Source organism: Styela clava, chromosome 7 (genome assembly GCF_964204865.1).
Source record: "Styela clava chromosome 7, kaStyClav1.hap1.2, whole genome shotgun sequence".
NCBI lineage: Eukaryota > Metazoa > Chordata > Ascidiacea > Stolidobranchia > Styelidae > Styela > Styela clava.
The window spans coordinates 17,844,771-17,859,234 of NC_135256.1; the positions used below are offsets into that span (position 1 = coordinate 17,844,771).

At 35.1% G+C, this 14,464-nt stretch overlaps 1 protein-coding gene across 2 annotated transcripts in view; it reads left to right on the top strand.

The window, feature by feature from the left end:
- Positions 1–3,306: 3,306 nt before the first annotated feature.
- The window catches only part of LOC120327925 (uncharacterized), a 115,001-nt gene continuing 103,843 nt past the window's right edge, over positions 3,307–14,464 (top strand). The window contains exons 1-5 of one of the 2 annotated variants that reach the window (XM_039394298.2): positions 3,307–3,567; positions 4,006–4,119; positions 6,166–6,312; positions 7,240–7,352; positions 14,278–14,408. In XM_039394298.2, coding sequence (XP_039250232.2) covers positions 3,471–3,567; positions 4,006–4,119; positions 6,166–6,312; positions 7,240–7,352; positions 14,278–14,408 — 602 coding nt within the window. In that variant the 5' untranslated portion in view covers positions 3,307–3,470. The remainder of the gene's footprint in view (positions 3,568–4,005; positions 4,120–6,165; positions 6,313–7,239; positions 7,353–14,277; positions 14,409–14,464) is intronic. The other variant, XM_078114197.1, reaches the window with a different exon arrangement.

The window sequence follows — 14,464 nt, forward strand, 5'->3', positions numbered from 1 at the left end:
TACCGTTATAAAATCCCTTTGTCTAGCTCTTGATTTTATCTCATTTTCAATAGATTTATTTTCCCAAGGATGGCAGTTCTCACTAATTTGATAACTCAGGAATTCTGCGACTACTCCTTAATCAATTAACATAGTGTCCATTTTGAAATTTAAAAAAGCAATTGTAGTATCATAGTAAAAAGTCGCTTATCAAGGTTTTTATATAATATAACTATGTTACATAATCTCATTTGATATTTTCTCGTATCGATTGTTGCATTATGACCAAAATTATTGTAGTATTCTTCTATAGTAAAAAGTCGCTTATCAAGGTTTTTATATAAAATAATTATGTTACATAATCCTCATTTGATATTTTCTCATGTCGATTGTTGCATTATGGCTAACTATCCCTTGGGATTTCATATGCGTCCTTCAAACGGGGAATGCGATAGTAAGTGAGTATGTGGTTTCAGTTTGAGACGATTTAAAAAGATCAAGTCGTCGATATTTGACATGAGGTTGGATTTTAAAAAATCACTTGCCAGAATTTCAGCCGAAAAGCAATCTCGCATTTGGCACAAGTCTCTACTATTCAAATTAAGGATAACAATTGAAAGGAGTAACGATGGAAATACCATATATATTGCTACTTTTTCGAGTAATTAACGATGTTTATTTTAAATAAGCGAGGGGAGTTATTACACTGACAGTCGATTTAGCTTGGGAACTCATGCCAATTCTCGTTGAAAACCATAAAACAATTAACTTTGCTAATTAAAAATGAATTCAGTTTAAAAACTTGAAATATTTTCGACCGCAATGTTTGTGATTTTGATTTCGACTACCTAACTGTAAACTTGGGAATAGCCAAGCTGAAATTTGGCATTCCTGCATATCTGGCGAGAGTTTCCGACCTTTGCTTCACATAAACATCCATTGTTGTCATCTTCGCGTACTGTCAGGCGTAAAAGCTCACTTGAAGTGGCTATAAAATATTAATGCATAACTTCAACAATATTGTAACAGTTAGTTTAGTTATAACTAATTCAAAAGGCAGGTACTTCGTAAATACATTATGCGCTTATATAAAGATTTATAGTCTTGCATACCGTATGATAATAGTCATGGTTGTACATGCGAAATGATAGAAATTACGGATACGCTTAATAAGGTGTCTGCATGTGAGCCCTGGTCCGTGTAACCTGCAAATATTTCATAAAGCAGTACATTGAGTATTTGGACAGACATTTCTAATTTTCATGTTTCATGCAAAGTCAATCAATAGAAGTAATCAGCAAGTTAATTAACAATCAGTAGTTTTTGTTTACTAACATTCATCTGAGGCATTGCGGCAGTGCGATACCGATATTTTACAAGCCGAGGTAAAACCTTTAAACATCAGGATAAGCCGGTGTTGTGCAGTGGAACGACGGAGAATTAACTAGAGGTCGATAGTCGGTATCTCTCTTAGGTTTATCTGTAATTCATAAGTATAATTTTATTGTGCTTTATAGCTACAACGGGAAAAATCTATACAGATAAAGGTTTGATTACCATGAAGAAAAGCGCTTTACTTACAGATCTAGCGTGGAGTCCCAAATCAGATATAGGTACATTAGTCATATATTGTTGCAGTACAGGGTTTACCAATCTTCCGTTCATCGTTACCTTTTGGACATTTTATAGATCGCTTATGTGCCCCCAAAATTGTCTTGCATGATTTGATTGGACAAATTAAGTTGTGTAAATTGCGAGAGTAAACTCGGTATTTGCTGTAGTTGTAGCTAAGGTGAAAATATGACTTTTCGAGGAGTTCTTAAAATTATTACCAACTGAGGAGAAAAATATTTTAGCACAGATAAGAAGTTATAAAAAGAATATCCTTATACTTAATCTAATGTACTCCTTGGAAAGTCTAAATATATCCCTAGGGTACTCTAGTTTGGAAACCCCTGTTCCCCGTAGCATCTACTGAAAATGATAAGTCAGACCGATGCACGGCATGATACGGCCTATTATTATACTAAATCGAAGAGCGCGTAAATTAACGCCAATTGAATAAAATTGAACTAAATAAGTTAACGCTTTTTAGCTGAAACGGAATGTATTGAACCAAAGCTCAAATTTCGGGCGATAAACGCAAAATATTCTGAGTCTACTTTTTACAAAATAACCATTTTACATGGAAAATTCTTGAATAGGAAACCCCGTAGATACAATTCACTAGCATAGTCAAATCTACCCCCAACATACTGTGTGAATGTTTATACATCTTCATGTTACAAGTAGTACTTATGTTTGTTTTCATTAATTTGTTGATATGATATCACGGACACGTCTTAATAATAACATCAATGACATGCCACTTGTTCAAATAGACATGGGTCGTTCCATTCACCGTATAATTTCCCTGGGGGGTTTTGCCTGATCCACGAGCATGAAGTGTTTCGTTGTAGCCTTGACACCTTGAAAAACTCATTACTTTATTTTAATATTGTGGGTATGAATGCTACGGGAACGTTAGGGTATATATAAAACACAAGCGACTAGTGTGTGGATGTATCAATTCTGATGTTAGGGTTGCTATATTGTTCTACAGAAATTAGGATATGTCTCCGTGATATCTGCTTTTCGAAGTCTATATGTATTGACAATTAAAATATATCTTATGATTTAAAATGGTATCCCTACTGTCCTGCGGTAATTTTCGATTAGTTATGTTGCGCTTTTTGGTAAATTAGCCTACTTCTGCCTAAAATGAGATAAATCGCATGTAATTCGGGTTTGTATATGAGTTATTCGTGAAGAAGGAAGAATTGTTACAGTTTGTGAATTGCAATCACCGTGGAATTTTTTTATTCAGTGTTTTATTGTTCATTGTGTTTTATTTTTTATTATTTGCATTAATTATTATAATTATCTCAAAACACGTAATAGTTGAAATTTATATATCTCGCGAATTTATATATTCATAAAAGCGTCATAAAACCCTGCTGTTACCTATGTTATTACGCAATACAATCAGGACGATTCACGAGATTCCTAAACGTTATGTGATGATCCTGTTTCAAATGCATTATTATTGGATTACCGAATTATATTGTTAAACTAAATCGATAGCAGGTATCAATTTTTGTATAAAATCCCATAAGTCAATGTCGATTACTCTCTTTATCGACAAGACGCGGTATCGGAGTACTGGCATATCAGTCAGCTGTTCCAAATTCATTATAGATAAGTAGTATATAAATAAAAACAAATTTACAGGTGAAATTTTGTTGCTACGTACGCCACTGCATTTTTTGTATATATATCAAGCAATTTACTAATTGATGATATAATTATTAAGTATGTCACTCAACGGAATAAATCAGTCTAATTATTAGGATATTGGAATAAAAATAAAAGACATCGGGATATACTTGGAAATCTGAACTTTGTTGGACTATTCAAGAACTATAATATTACATGTACTATCTATCTGTAAAATGGCTTATTGTACCGTTGAAACAAGCGTGGTGGAGACAAAGGTGTCAATATCATGTGCAGCCTCTCCAAAGTCTACTCCGAGTGCCCGTGGTTCAAGTAAGTGATTGACTAGTAATTTAGTACAATATGGGGCGCTCCAGAAGTGTTGTGTACCAATATGAAGGTAACTCATTTTGTTCGCCTACTTTAATCAAGTTGTGTAAAGGGATTGAAACCTATATGCAATGGGTGTATTTACTTACTTACGGCTAATACAGTCCCCGAAACCGTAATAGAACTAAAATAAGGAAAATCGGAATAAAATTATGGCCTAACCCTAACCTGCTACATAAAAACTACGGGAGTAACCAATATGGTTATTTGAAATATACTTCATAGAAAACTTCTATGAGAAATTATATATATCTGTTTCAAAAATGTGGCATGTACTCTAAAATTTATGCACGGTTTTTTTACAACCATATTATCATCTATGAAAGTTGTTCATGGCTCTATTCCTCGGTGCTATAACTTTTCTAATTAATCCCAATTTAGATCACAATTTAGGTCGGGCCTCTTCTTCGATGGAAAAGAGACAAATTGCCAAAGAGCCCAGAGCACTACTTCAATTAGACTACGTTAAAAATGAGCACGTCATTGCTGCAACAGGTATTATAAGATAGCAATTTCACATTTCTTTCGAGATGAGAAAAAGTCGTATTTTAAAGGCAACATAAAAACAAAACAAATATTCGGTTACCAGCCAATGGGTTCCAACGTGAATTGAAATACCAAATGGTTTGAATCACTTCTGTATTAACAGATCACGTCCCACAGTCTACCGTTCCACACAAAAGAAAACTTCCCACTTTTGCTGAGCACGAGATCCGTTTATATGCGTTCGCGGAACTGCCACAAGGTATACGCACATTTTGGTGACGCCACAGCACACAAAAAACGAATCTCATGGAACTCACAGAAATATTTGAAATAAATAAAAGTAATAGCCTTCTAGCGAAAAATTCGATCTTTAACTACTGAATATTTCAAAGCAATTGGTCCAGTAATCAGGGAGAAAAGCGATCTTTTATAACGATAAATTCTATGACAAAGAACAAGAACAACAACAACATAATAACCAAATGATCCATGGTTTTCGCATATAAAAACGTTTGCATTGAGGAAATGTTGTATTCATAGGTTTGTAAAGTTAGAATAGACTAGTTAAGAGGCTTTTTGTTATATACACGTTGATCTTGATAGTGACCCTAACCGATTATCTTCACGTCAACCCCTCACCATATTCGTCCCCGCGAAAATCGAATCAACCATCCCATGCATAAATATTGAGCAACAATGTCAAACAAGGTAATGATTCCGTAATCGGTTAGTTAGAAAATTGGCGTGTGTAGCAATGTCGTTTATTCAATGTGATTCTATAGGGAGCTCCTGTCATTCCGGTCTTGGGAATTAGCGAAAAAAATCTCAGTCTTCAGTTGACCAAAGCAATTTATATCATACGAGACCGCTGTCTTGATCACCCCACCCTTGTTAACTAACTTTTTAACGCTGCTTGTGCCTAATTAGAGCTTCGGTGTGGTTGGGGACTTTTTTACCCCTGTGAACCAAACCGAGCCGTCTTCTGAACGCCAGCTGCTTCAATTCGATTGGGGTTTAAACAAGTTCATTATGATGACAATCAGTGTTCCCTCTAAGGTGTGCGCGTGTGCTCGCGCACACAGCGTTCAGAGGCTGCGCACACGCATAGATTTAATGCGCACAGACGTATTTCGATGTAATGTAACAATGTGCCAGGTTGGCAGGTTGAGAAAGTTTGTTGTTGGCCCACTTATTACCCGGTTAGAACGCCAAAATTTCTTCATTGGTTTTTGCACAAATATTAGTCATTTCCAAAAAAGTGCGCACACGCCAAAATTTCTGCGCACACATACTATAAAAAATTAGAGGGAACATTGATGACAATGCTCAATAGCCTTATTTTGGTCGAACTAAGCTCAGTTTTCCTATATATATAAGTTGTTAAATGTGAAAACTTGCTGGTGAAAATTTGAAACAAACTAATATATATATACATAAAGGACATGTTGCATAAATAGCTTGTATGCGAATGGTTTACGTAACCTCGTATCATTAGCACAAAGTCAATGCTATCTAATCAATTCCAAGTATACAATATTCCTGGAAAATTGATCCTGTGATAAAATAAAAATTAATTTATTTTTCTCTTTTGTTGAAATAGAATTTCATGATATTAGTCTTTTCCAAATTCAATAGGTATTGGTGGTGGGCTGCATCACAATAATATACTTGGAGTACAATAAGAATTGTTTTTAATAACGTTCCACATGTTCAGGAAGTTTTCTTTATACTTCAGCTGCGCCATCGTAACAGGTTCGGATATCCCACGCAATACAGCAATTTTTTGTAAAAGCTAGGTTCTAAGCGGAGTTAGTGAATTTAAATTCGTCTTTGAATTTTTCCTACACTGTGCCATGGCTTCTTTGGGAACCAATCGTCTATTTTTGTCTAATCGCGTTGAAGTTAAGACCTTTCATCAATATTGATGCATAATAGATGTGAACTGGCATGATGTTTTCATTTGTCCGTTACCTTTGACCTATTGCATAACTTTTAAAATTGGCGTTAATTTCGATCAAAACTAATACCGTTGATGATGAAATCTTTTGCTTTCAGGGGAAGAGTGCGTACAGCGTATGAAATCCGGTGAAGAATTTATTAAAATAAAAAAGGGATCTAAGGCCAACTCAAAAACATTCACTCTTGATGAAAAATTGAATTTTTTGTGGTGTAAGCCAACAAAAAGAAAAGAAAAAGCCTTCCGTAAGTTCATAGAAAATTTCATCAGGAGCATGATTGTCATTCATTCCTCTAATGAATTACATCAATCCCTAGCTATTCCTGGTTCCCCAATACCATGTAATTTAGTTTGAAACGAAGATGTCGCCGTGGTCTGCATTCTTTTAATGATTAGATGATAAATGAACAGCAATTTTTTCTTAAGCTCCCTTCTAATAGACCATGGTGCTATCGTAAAAAGTTGATTCAATTTGAATAATATCCAGTGCTTAGGTTAATTCATCTAAATGAGGGAGCTAAAGTTAAAATACCCATTGACGAACCAACCACAACTATATACTATTTTTGCCTTCTCCCTAGCGAGTCAAAACAATTATATAACGGGCATCTACAGATGCCCAAAACACTGAAAATTACTCTTTCCCTCATTTACCCGTTCCCAAATTGTTTGGTAAATTAGTTCCAATATTTCACAAAAATAATTTATTACAAAATATTGATTAAATGACCGGAAAAATCGTTATACCTTTGGATGCCACATTTATAATTACAAAAGTCATCTATAACCATATATATAGGATAGAAAATGCTTAACGATTGTGCTCGGAAAGGATATTTTAAAACTTAAATTCGAATTCAATTTGTTAATAAGTATTTATTTACAAGGGGCTGACATATCTCAAATGAGAGTTCCCCCTCGAATTATGAAAAATTCGAGTCAAAATAAGTTTCATCAAGTTCGTCTTGTCAATAAGACTTTTTCATAATAATTGACTCCAGCACAGTCACAACTGTCCGAATCGGTTCTCCTAAAATAGCACTCTACTTCTAAACATTATTCATTGGCGTCAGAGGGATGACGTCACTAAATTTGATACCTCTTCAACAATATATAATTTCTGTGCATCATAGCGCTGTTTAGTTTAATTTTTCAATTTTTCTTCTTCACAGTTGATGTAAACACAATAATAGAAATTCTACATCCAGCACCAACAGAACAATGGACCAAACTACCGAAGGAACATAATCCAGAATGCTGTGTGACCATTGTATTTGGTGCCAAGGTGAGTGTATCACTTAGGAAAGTTAGGTGAAATCGAGCCTCGTCTTGCAATGCAAGTTAGGTATTATCTTGTCTAATATGCTTTTGGGGTATGCTTATGGGTATAGAAGTGATTTAATGTAGCAATAGCCATATTGTGACTTTTGCGCCACAACCCTTCAGTAAGTTACGTAAAAAATCAGCCGTGTGTTATCTATGCACCGTTTATGCATGCGGAAAATACAAATTCCAGGCATGGTTACAAGTGATTAGATGGGGTGTGTGCTATTTGAATGGCGTCATTTGCAAATGCTTATTGGGTTTTCTATATCGTTAAAAAGTTTGATATTCAGTGCCTTACACACAAGGTATATTATATATACTTTTAATGCAATACACACGAGAGACAACAGTGTAGTAGGCAATAAAATGCATAATTAAAGATATCCCTAGGCTACTCTAGCGGAAAATTGCGGGCTCGTATCTGGATATATTGCCCTGGCATTTGCAAATCTAAATGCAAACAATATCTATGATTTTAATGCGTTAAAAGTATTTTAGATAATATTCATGATATTTTATCATGTGAGAAGTAGTTGACAAAACTTTGTTACAAAGAGCAGATGCGGTCTTAAACTGAAACGGGTTATGTGCTAAAAGGGGTTGGATAAAGTTTTCCTGATCTAAAGGCAATGGGACGTTTCTGATAGTTTTTAAGTAAATAAATACAAATTCAATTAATATTTAGCTAAACACATCTGACACTAATTACTTCATAAGACTCTTGAATTATACATAGAAGGGCAGGACTTCGTCAGTAAAAGGGAAAATATTTATACATCGTACAAATTTTCACGTACAGATGACATTGAATACAGACAGAACTGTGTTACGTCGTCATCGGAAGTTGTGTTACGTCAATTCTCAGTTGCTTTATGTTACCTTGCAGTGAGTCGCATATTTACGCTGGTTGAATTACGTGAGATTTTAGCAGCTAGGCACACAATTTCCCTTTCTAAAAATTATTATATTGAAAACGTTTCATGTGCATTGGAGTAGGTAGTTCACAGGGAAAGCGCGTGACTCAATTTCAACTCAATGACCAGATCCTATTGTCGCCACTAAGATGAGATATAGTGAGTGTTGATAAGACCCTTATGGTCTGATACAGTTTATCAAATCCGATTTCCTGCACCCTGTGTGAGGAGGTGTATTCCGATGTATTCCGATTGAACACGAAGATGAGATCTTAGCAGGCCAACTATATTAAACGCCCTTGTGCAGAAGATATTTCTGCATTTCTTTTACTAATGAAAATCAAGATGCATCACTAGGTACTCCCGTAGTGTGTGTACCAAGTTAGGGTTAGGGCATAATTGTATTCCGGTTTTACCTATTTTAGTTCCATTTCGAGTTCGGGGACTGTCTGTGTTAGCCAAGTGAAGATGCAACCCCTTGCCCATAGATTTCAGTCCCTTTTCACAACATGATGTAAAGTAGGCAAACAAAATTAGTTACCACCATATTGGTACATACACTTCTGGAGAGATAATTATTAGTCGTAACCAATTAAATCGTCAGTATACGAAATTTACTCATGTATGTAAAACATTGCCTTATGTTCACTTAGACTAACGTTTTAAATTTAACTTTTCATTCAAGTATCCACTACTGATACAAGAATTGATAATACAATACTCCTATAGTTTCGTATTAACAATATTGACTACTGATTTGGCGTGATTGACGTTTCAATCATAATAATAATCAGCTGATACATTGTCAGATTGATGTAACTACATCACCAACTACCCTGCGGGATATGTCCTATTTCATATGATTCACGCACCGTCAATCACGTATGTTTTAGTGCCTTGTTAATCATACAACATCGTCCGTGATTTCAATGACATAATGTTAACAATTCTGGCAGACTGATAACCAAGGTTTCCCCATAAGCTGCCCAATTGCGCAGACATTTGGCAGTAAAATCTCATCATCGCGCAGCAACATTTCGTTTTTGAAGCGTGGCTCATATTTTCATATGTCATTTTATTAACGCTTAAGAGCATCACGCGTATTTTGGTGATCACTGGTTATTGTGATGTCACACATTTTTCTAACACACCTTGATTTCTCTATGCCGTAGTTATTGTTATATTCTGTTATTGTCCGTAGTGAAGTTAACACAGATGAAGATATAATTTTAATAGTTATCAAATGTGCCCACTGTTTGTTACAGGAAATTTGCTCGAATCTCGAGATTGGGACACTTGAGCTTATACTGAATGATACCGGCTTGTACTAAATGATACCGAATGATTATATAATAAGTATGTTTCACCATGAATCACCAGAAATTACCAAATAGCATCCTTGCATTATGTGAATACGGACAGATTCACCCGCACAAAAGCATAGGATGAGAAGTAGTTAGTGCCGCAGAAACCAAATCATTAATCACAAGTCAATGGATTGAAAAATATTTTAACCAATATATTAGGGCTCTTTATCTGGCGTGTGAGTAAAATGTATATTCAAGGAAGCAAGGCTAAAAATATTAAAATTAATTTTAAAGTGGGATGGCTAAATACAACAATGGGGTGTTTGAAACCAATTTGCAATCGTGATACCGGTATGAATAAGCTGAAAAAACAAACTGCTAAACTTTGTTAAATTTATTGCTATTCCGCGTCAAGGTATGTGATAATCAGCAAAGTTTGTCGGGAAGTGGCACCTGATAGTGATTTGAAAAAGGCGAATGGTGGGTGGAAATGGGAAGTTGACTATCTAAAACGCCATTTAAGTCATAAAAGCACATTGACGCACTAGGTGCATTGACTCGGAAGCGAAACGTGGGTGCAAGAGAACGTTGTTCGAACTTTTTCACCGCAATAGCGACCGTTGAAGAAGTTTTGAAAACCCCGCCAAGTAAAAAATAAAGCCTCACAAAGATAGTGTTCCACCATGTGTTAAGCTGAATTCATCAATATTGTCCCGCAAAGTATTAAATAGTCGTATGTCAAAATACATTGAATTGCCACATGCATGGTGAAGCATAAATTACGGCTTTGAATTTTTGAAGAGCATAGACTTTGTCGCCAAGGAAGAAATCATGCAGAGCATGACACAAGCAAAATTTCATACCCTGATTTTGATGGTAGCAATGATATTTCTACAACAAAAATGTTGAGATTGTACAGGAGAAGCTATTTGGTTTAAACGTGAGGTTTGTTCGCATTTCGATAGTATATGATAGGCTACTGTTGTATCTTTTCACAAAGTTTGCAAATAATTTAGCTGCTGCTCAGCGTTAAAATAGTCTTACTCAGTAAAAACAACATTTCTTAAAATTTTCTTAGAGGGAACAGAGAACACTGCTGATAACAATTAGATTTTATAATATGAATATTTCCTCGACCGTTGACGAACAAAAATGCTTCTTATACTTTTTCATTGCAAACTTTTTGTGCCTAATTCAAGAGTATTTTCACGAGTTGACGCGAGAGCTTTATAATTAAAAGTACTGAGAGCTAATTTTATGAGGCCAGATGTTGCCAGGGTTTTGTGCATTTTTTATTACTGTCATAGAATTTGAATCATTGCAATGATAAAATCACTTATTTGATTGGTACTTATATTTTGAGAACATAACTAAACAGTGAAATATGCAAAACAACGAAAACGAGTCAACAGGACATTTTTGTACTTCCATTGTATTCATCCATTTTCATTGTTATACATTTTGCTACAATTTAGCCGCTCCACAATCTATTCAATCTCCCATTCAATTGCAGGGTTTGATGCTCAATATTGAACTGACCATACTTGTAGTATGCCTGACTTTTGATTGATGCGATTAGCTTATATTTGGAAATCCCGGATACTTTCTGAGTCAGGAAATGAGCGTATGCCATACCAACATCAAATTTAATACCCTGAAATTACTAGATCTTGGTTACTTTGGTGGAATAGACTCCTTAGGTACTGGCACATAGGTTTGTGAAAGCAATATGCTACTGTATAGTCCAACAAGCCGAGTTTCAGATATACCGGTTTCATTGTTTACAATGTAGGATGTAGTAGAACAAAAGACATTTAACACGTGTTTATCATTTATTTATATAAGTATTGCTATGGAGTCTGATCATGAGAATAGGCGTAAAATCCCGACACGGATCTCTGCGGTCGAAATAAGTAATTTACTCGTACTTGCGATATCGATATTTTCTTAATTCAATCATCGTACGATCAAAAACTATTTTCACATTTCATTAATTTATGATTACTAAAGTAATTTAATCGATAAGTGTTGGTAGTTTTAAAGACTAGTGCCGTGGGTATATTAAAACCTGGCTCGGTTTGAGCTTGACAGACCTACATGCGTGCCCAACCAACACCTTCTGCCAATGATATCAGTGGGAATCATTCTTCGATTACCTTGGTCTGTTTACGGTGTAGATGTATTTTCCGCAATTATTTTTATGTACGCATCGTCGTAGGGTATAGCAACCCATATTATGAAAATATAAGAAGCGCTGCAAGGTTGTTCAGGATAGAAAATATGTATAGAGTTTTCATATTTATATCGAGAAGAGGAAAGCCTGTAAAGTGCCTTAATCAAATGTTTATTCACGGTTCTCTCGTTAGGTCACTAGTCAATCTCGAGTATGGAATTGCTAACCAATTGTTCGTTCCGATCATTGAATACGTGAACCACTTCTGACGACGGGAAGTCAACCGATCTGATCGCGGGCAACCAAATGATAGTAGAAAAGGCTCTGAAATTCTCTTTTAGATTATTCAACGTTTATTTGGATCTGAGAAATAGCCTTTACCAACACGATCCAGTTTTAACAGAAATGACTAAATACTTCCATCGTATATTTGGTGAAATTCAAACCAGAAAGTCGCATTTTGTGTTTGAATTCTAAGTGTATTATATTGCGTTGCTGTACGGCAGTGTATGTATGTATGTATGATTGACACAAAAGCGGAATATAGATTACGTTTCAGGGTTTCGGTTGAGATAAAACATGTTGTCACTTTGAACAATGGGAATTCTTATATTGTTTGGAATGAGGCTTTAGTTCTTATGGTTGGATATAATAACTTTGATAAATATTAAATAAAATAGTCAACGGTTGACATCGTTAGATCTAGAAACAAATACTGGTTGTGAGATGGAATCATGTTTTTCAAACAGTTGAGCTTTTTAGTCTATGCTATATTCGCGTCATTGGTATTCATTCTGTGTATGACAGGACCATCCGATGGCATTTGGCTTTAACTTTACTGAGATTTTTCGGCAGATTGGAAGATCAGGTATTTTTCTGTTCAGTGAGCTTGACCCCAGGCATATAATAATTTCACCATTATACTTATTTGTGGAAAAAATTCATGTAATTTTTGATCTGGCACGGTTTCATTTTTATTTATTTTGATAAGGTTTGACCATATTCGTCGCTGTATTATTGAATTCATTAGTATTTCGAATTAAAGCTCTTGTGTGAGCGGTACTTCAAATTTTGTGGAGTGTCGTATCAAAGTCTTCGGAGTACAGGTTCTTAATACGAAATACCCACTTGTCACTGGTCTGTTTGTTTGTGTTCAGCCAACAGAGACAGCTGATCGTCGTTTGTTAATCAGTAACTCTATCGTACGAGTGTTTTCAAAATACTTAGAAATACCTAACGTAAAGAGACAGCGTGTGTCTATTTAGAATTATAGTGGCGATTGATTTCATGATGTTTATTGAGAAAGATCTTCAATTCCGCATTAATTGTTTAGCGGATGGTTCGCTTATCAAACGGGAGTGGTTTATTATGACTATGGCCTGGGAAGGCTCTAATATCCATGGCTTAGGTTACTAGTGGAAGGTCAGAATTGAAGATTCCCAAGATTAGTTTTTGGCAAAACTAATTATTTTCAGCATGCCTATAGACCTGGCACGAATATTGGGGTATATATAGCTAGGCCTTTAGTCGTTTTTAATTTGAAAATACCTTGTATCTAGTTACGTATTTAGATATTGATATCCGGTACGTATTTTAAAAAACAAAACAAAAAAAGAAACCAGTTATGCTATATTGCTAGGATGGTATGACCTAACTGAGTAATTGTAAATAAATGTAAATGCTAAAGCAGCCAAACTTTTTAAGTCAACGCATTAGACAGATAATCGTGAATGGTCGATAGATAGGAGGAACCTGACTTGTTTAGGAAATTGGGAGCTCTAGTAGTAAAAACAATTGTGATGAACATATCCTGATCACACGGAATCACCGCTTTATAGACCTTTGTCTCACAAATGGAGCTGTGTGGTTTTAAGTAGTTTCGTTCTTGTAGCATACTGTGTATATAACACGGCATTGTTTCGTCTATCTATATACTCGAGCTTTGTCGCACAAATAGATCTATGTGTTCTATGTATTTTTTTCAGTGGTTTCATTCTTGTATATACAACACAGCATCCGTTCTTAAATATATATATATATATATATTATATACTTGACATTATTTACAAATTAATGAACGTGTTACTGTAGCTTATTTGATTGTGACGTTCTAGTATTCGTTGTACCCTTAATCAGAATACAACATTGAAATATGCGTTATGGTACATTAGCGGAATTCCTTAACGATATCAGAATGATAAAATTATAATGTACTTTTGTAAAATTTGGATCACATTATTTTACAGTCCATTCAAGATTATTAGGTAATTGTGGAATGAAAATAAATTGCATGCAAGTTTTAATAGCAAAGAAGGTTGACTACAAGGTCTCGTACCATTATAGTTTGACTCTTATTCATTTTCACAAATACTTGTCACGGGTGTATATTTACTGTAGGCGTCTGCATGCGGACATTACATTCCTATTTCATTAGAGATATTAACCTTCACCGTATTTACTCGATTTTATAACGTTATTTTATTACCCCAGTTAGAAACTATCACATTGGTGGCGAAAGATTCGGATATTGCTGCTTTATGGTTCACTGGACTCAGATACCTGACAAGTAAGAACATGGAACAAACCGACAACGCTGTTCGTCAGAGGACATTACAAGAACTGTATCCTTTTGTACTATTCGTTGTATTTGTATAAAGCTAGATTGATTATTTACCTC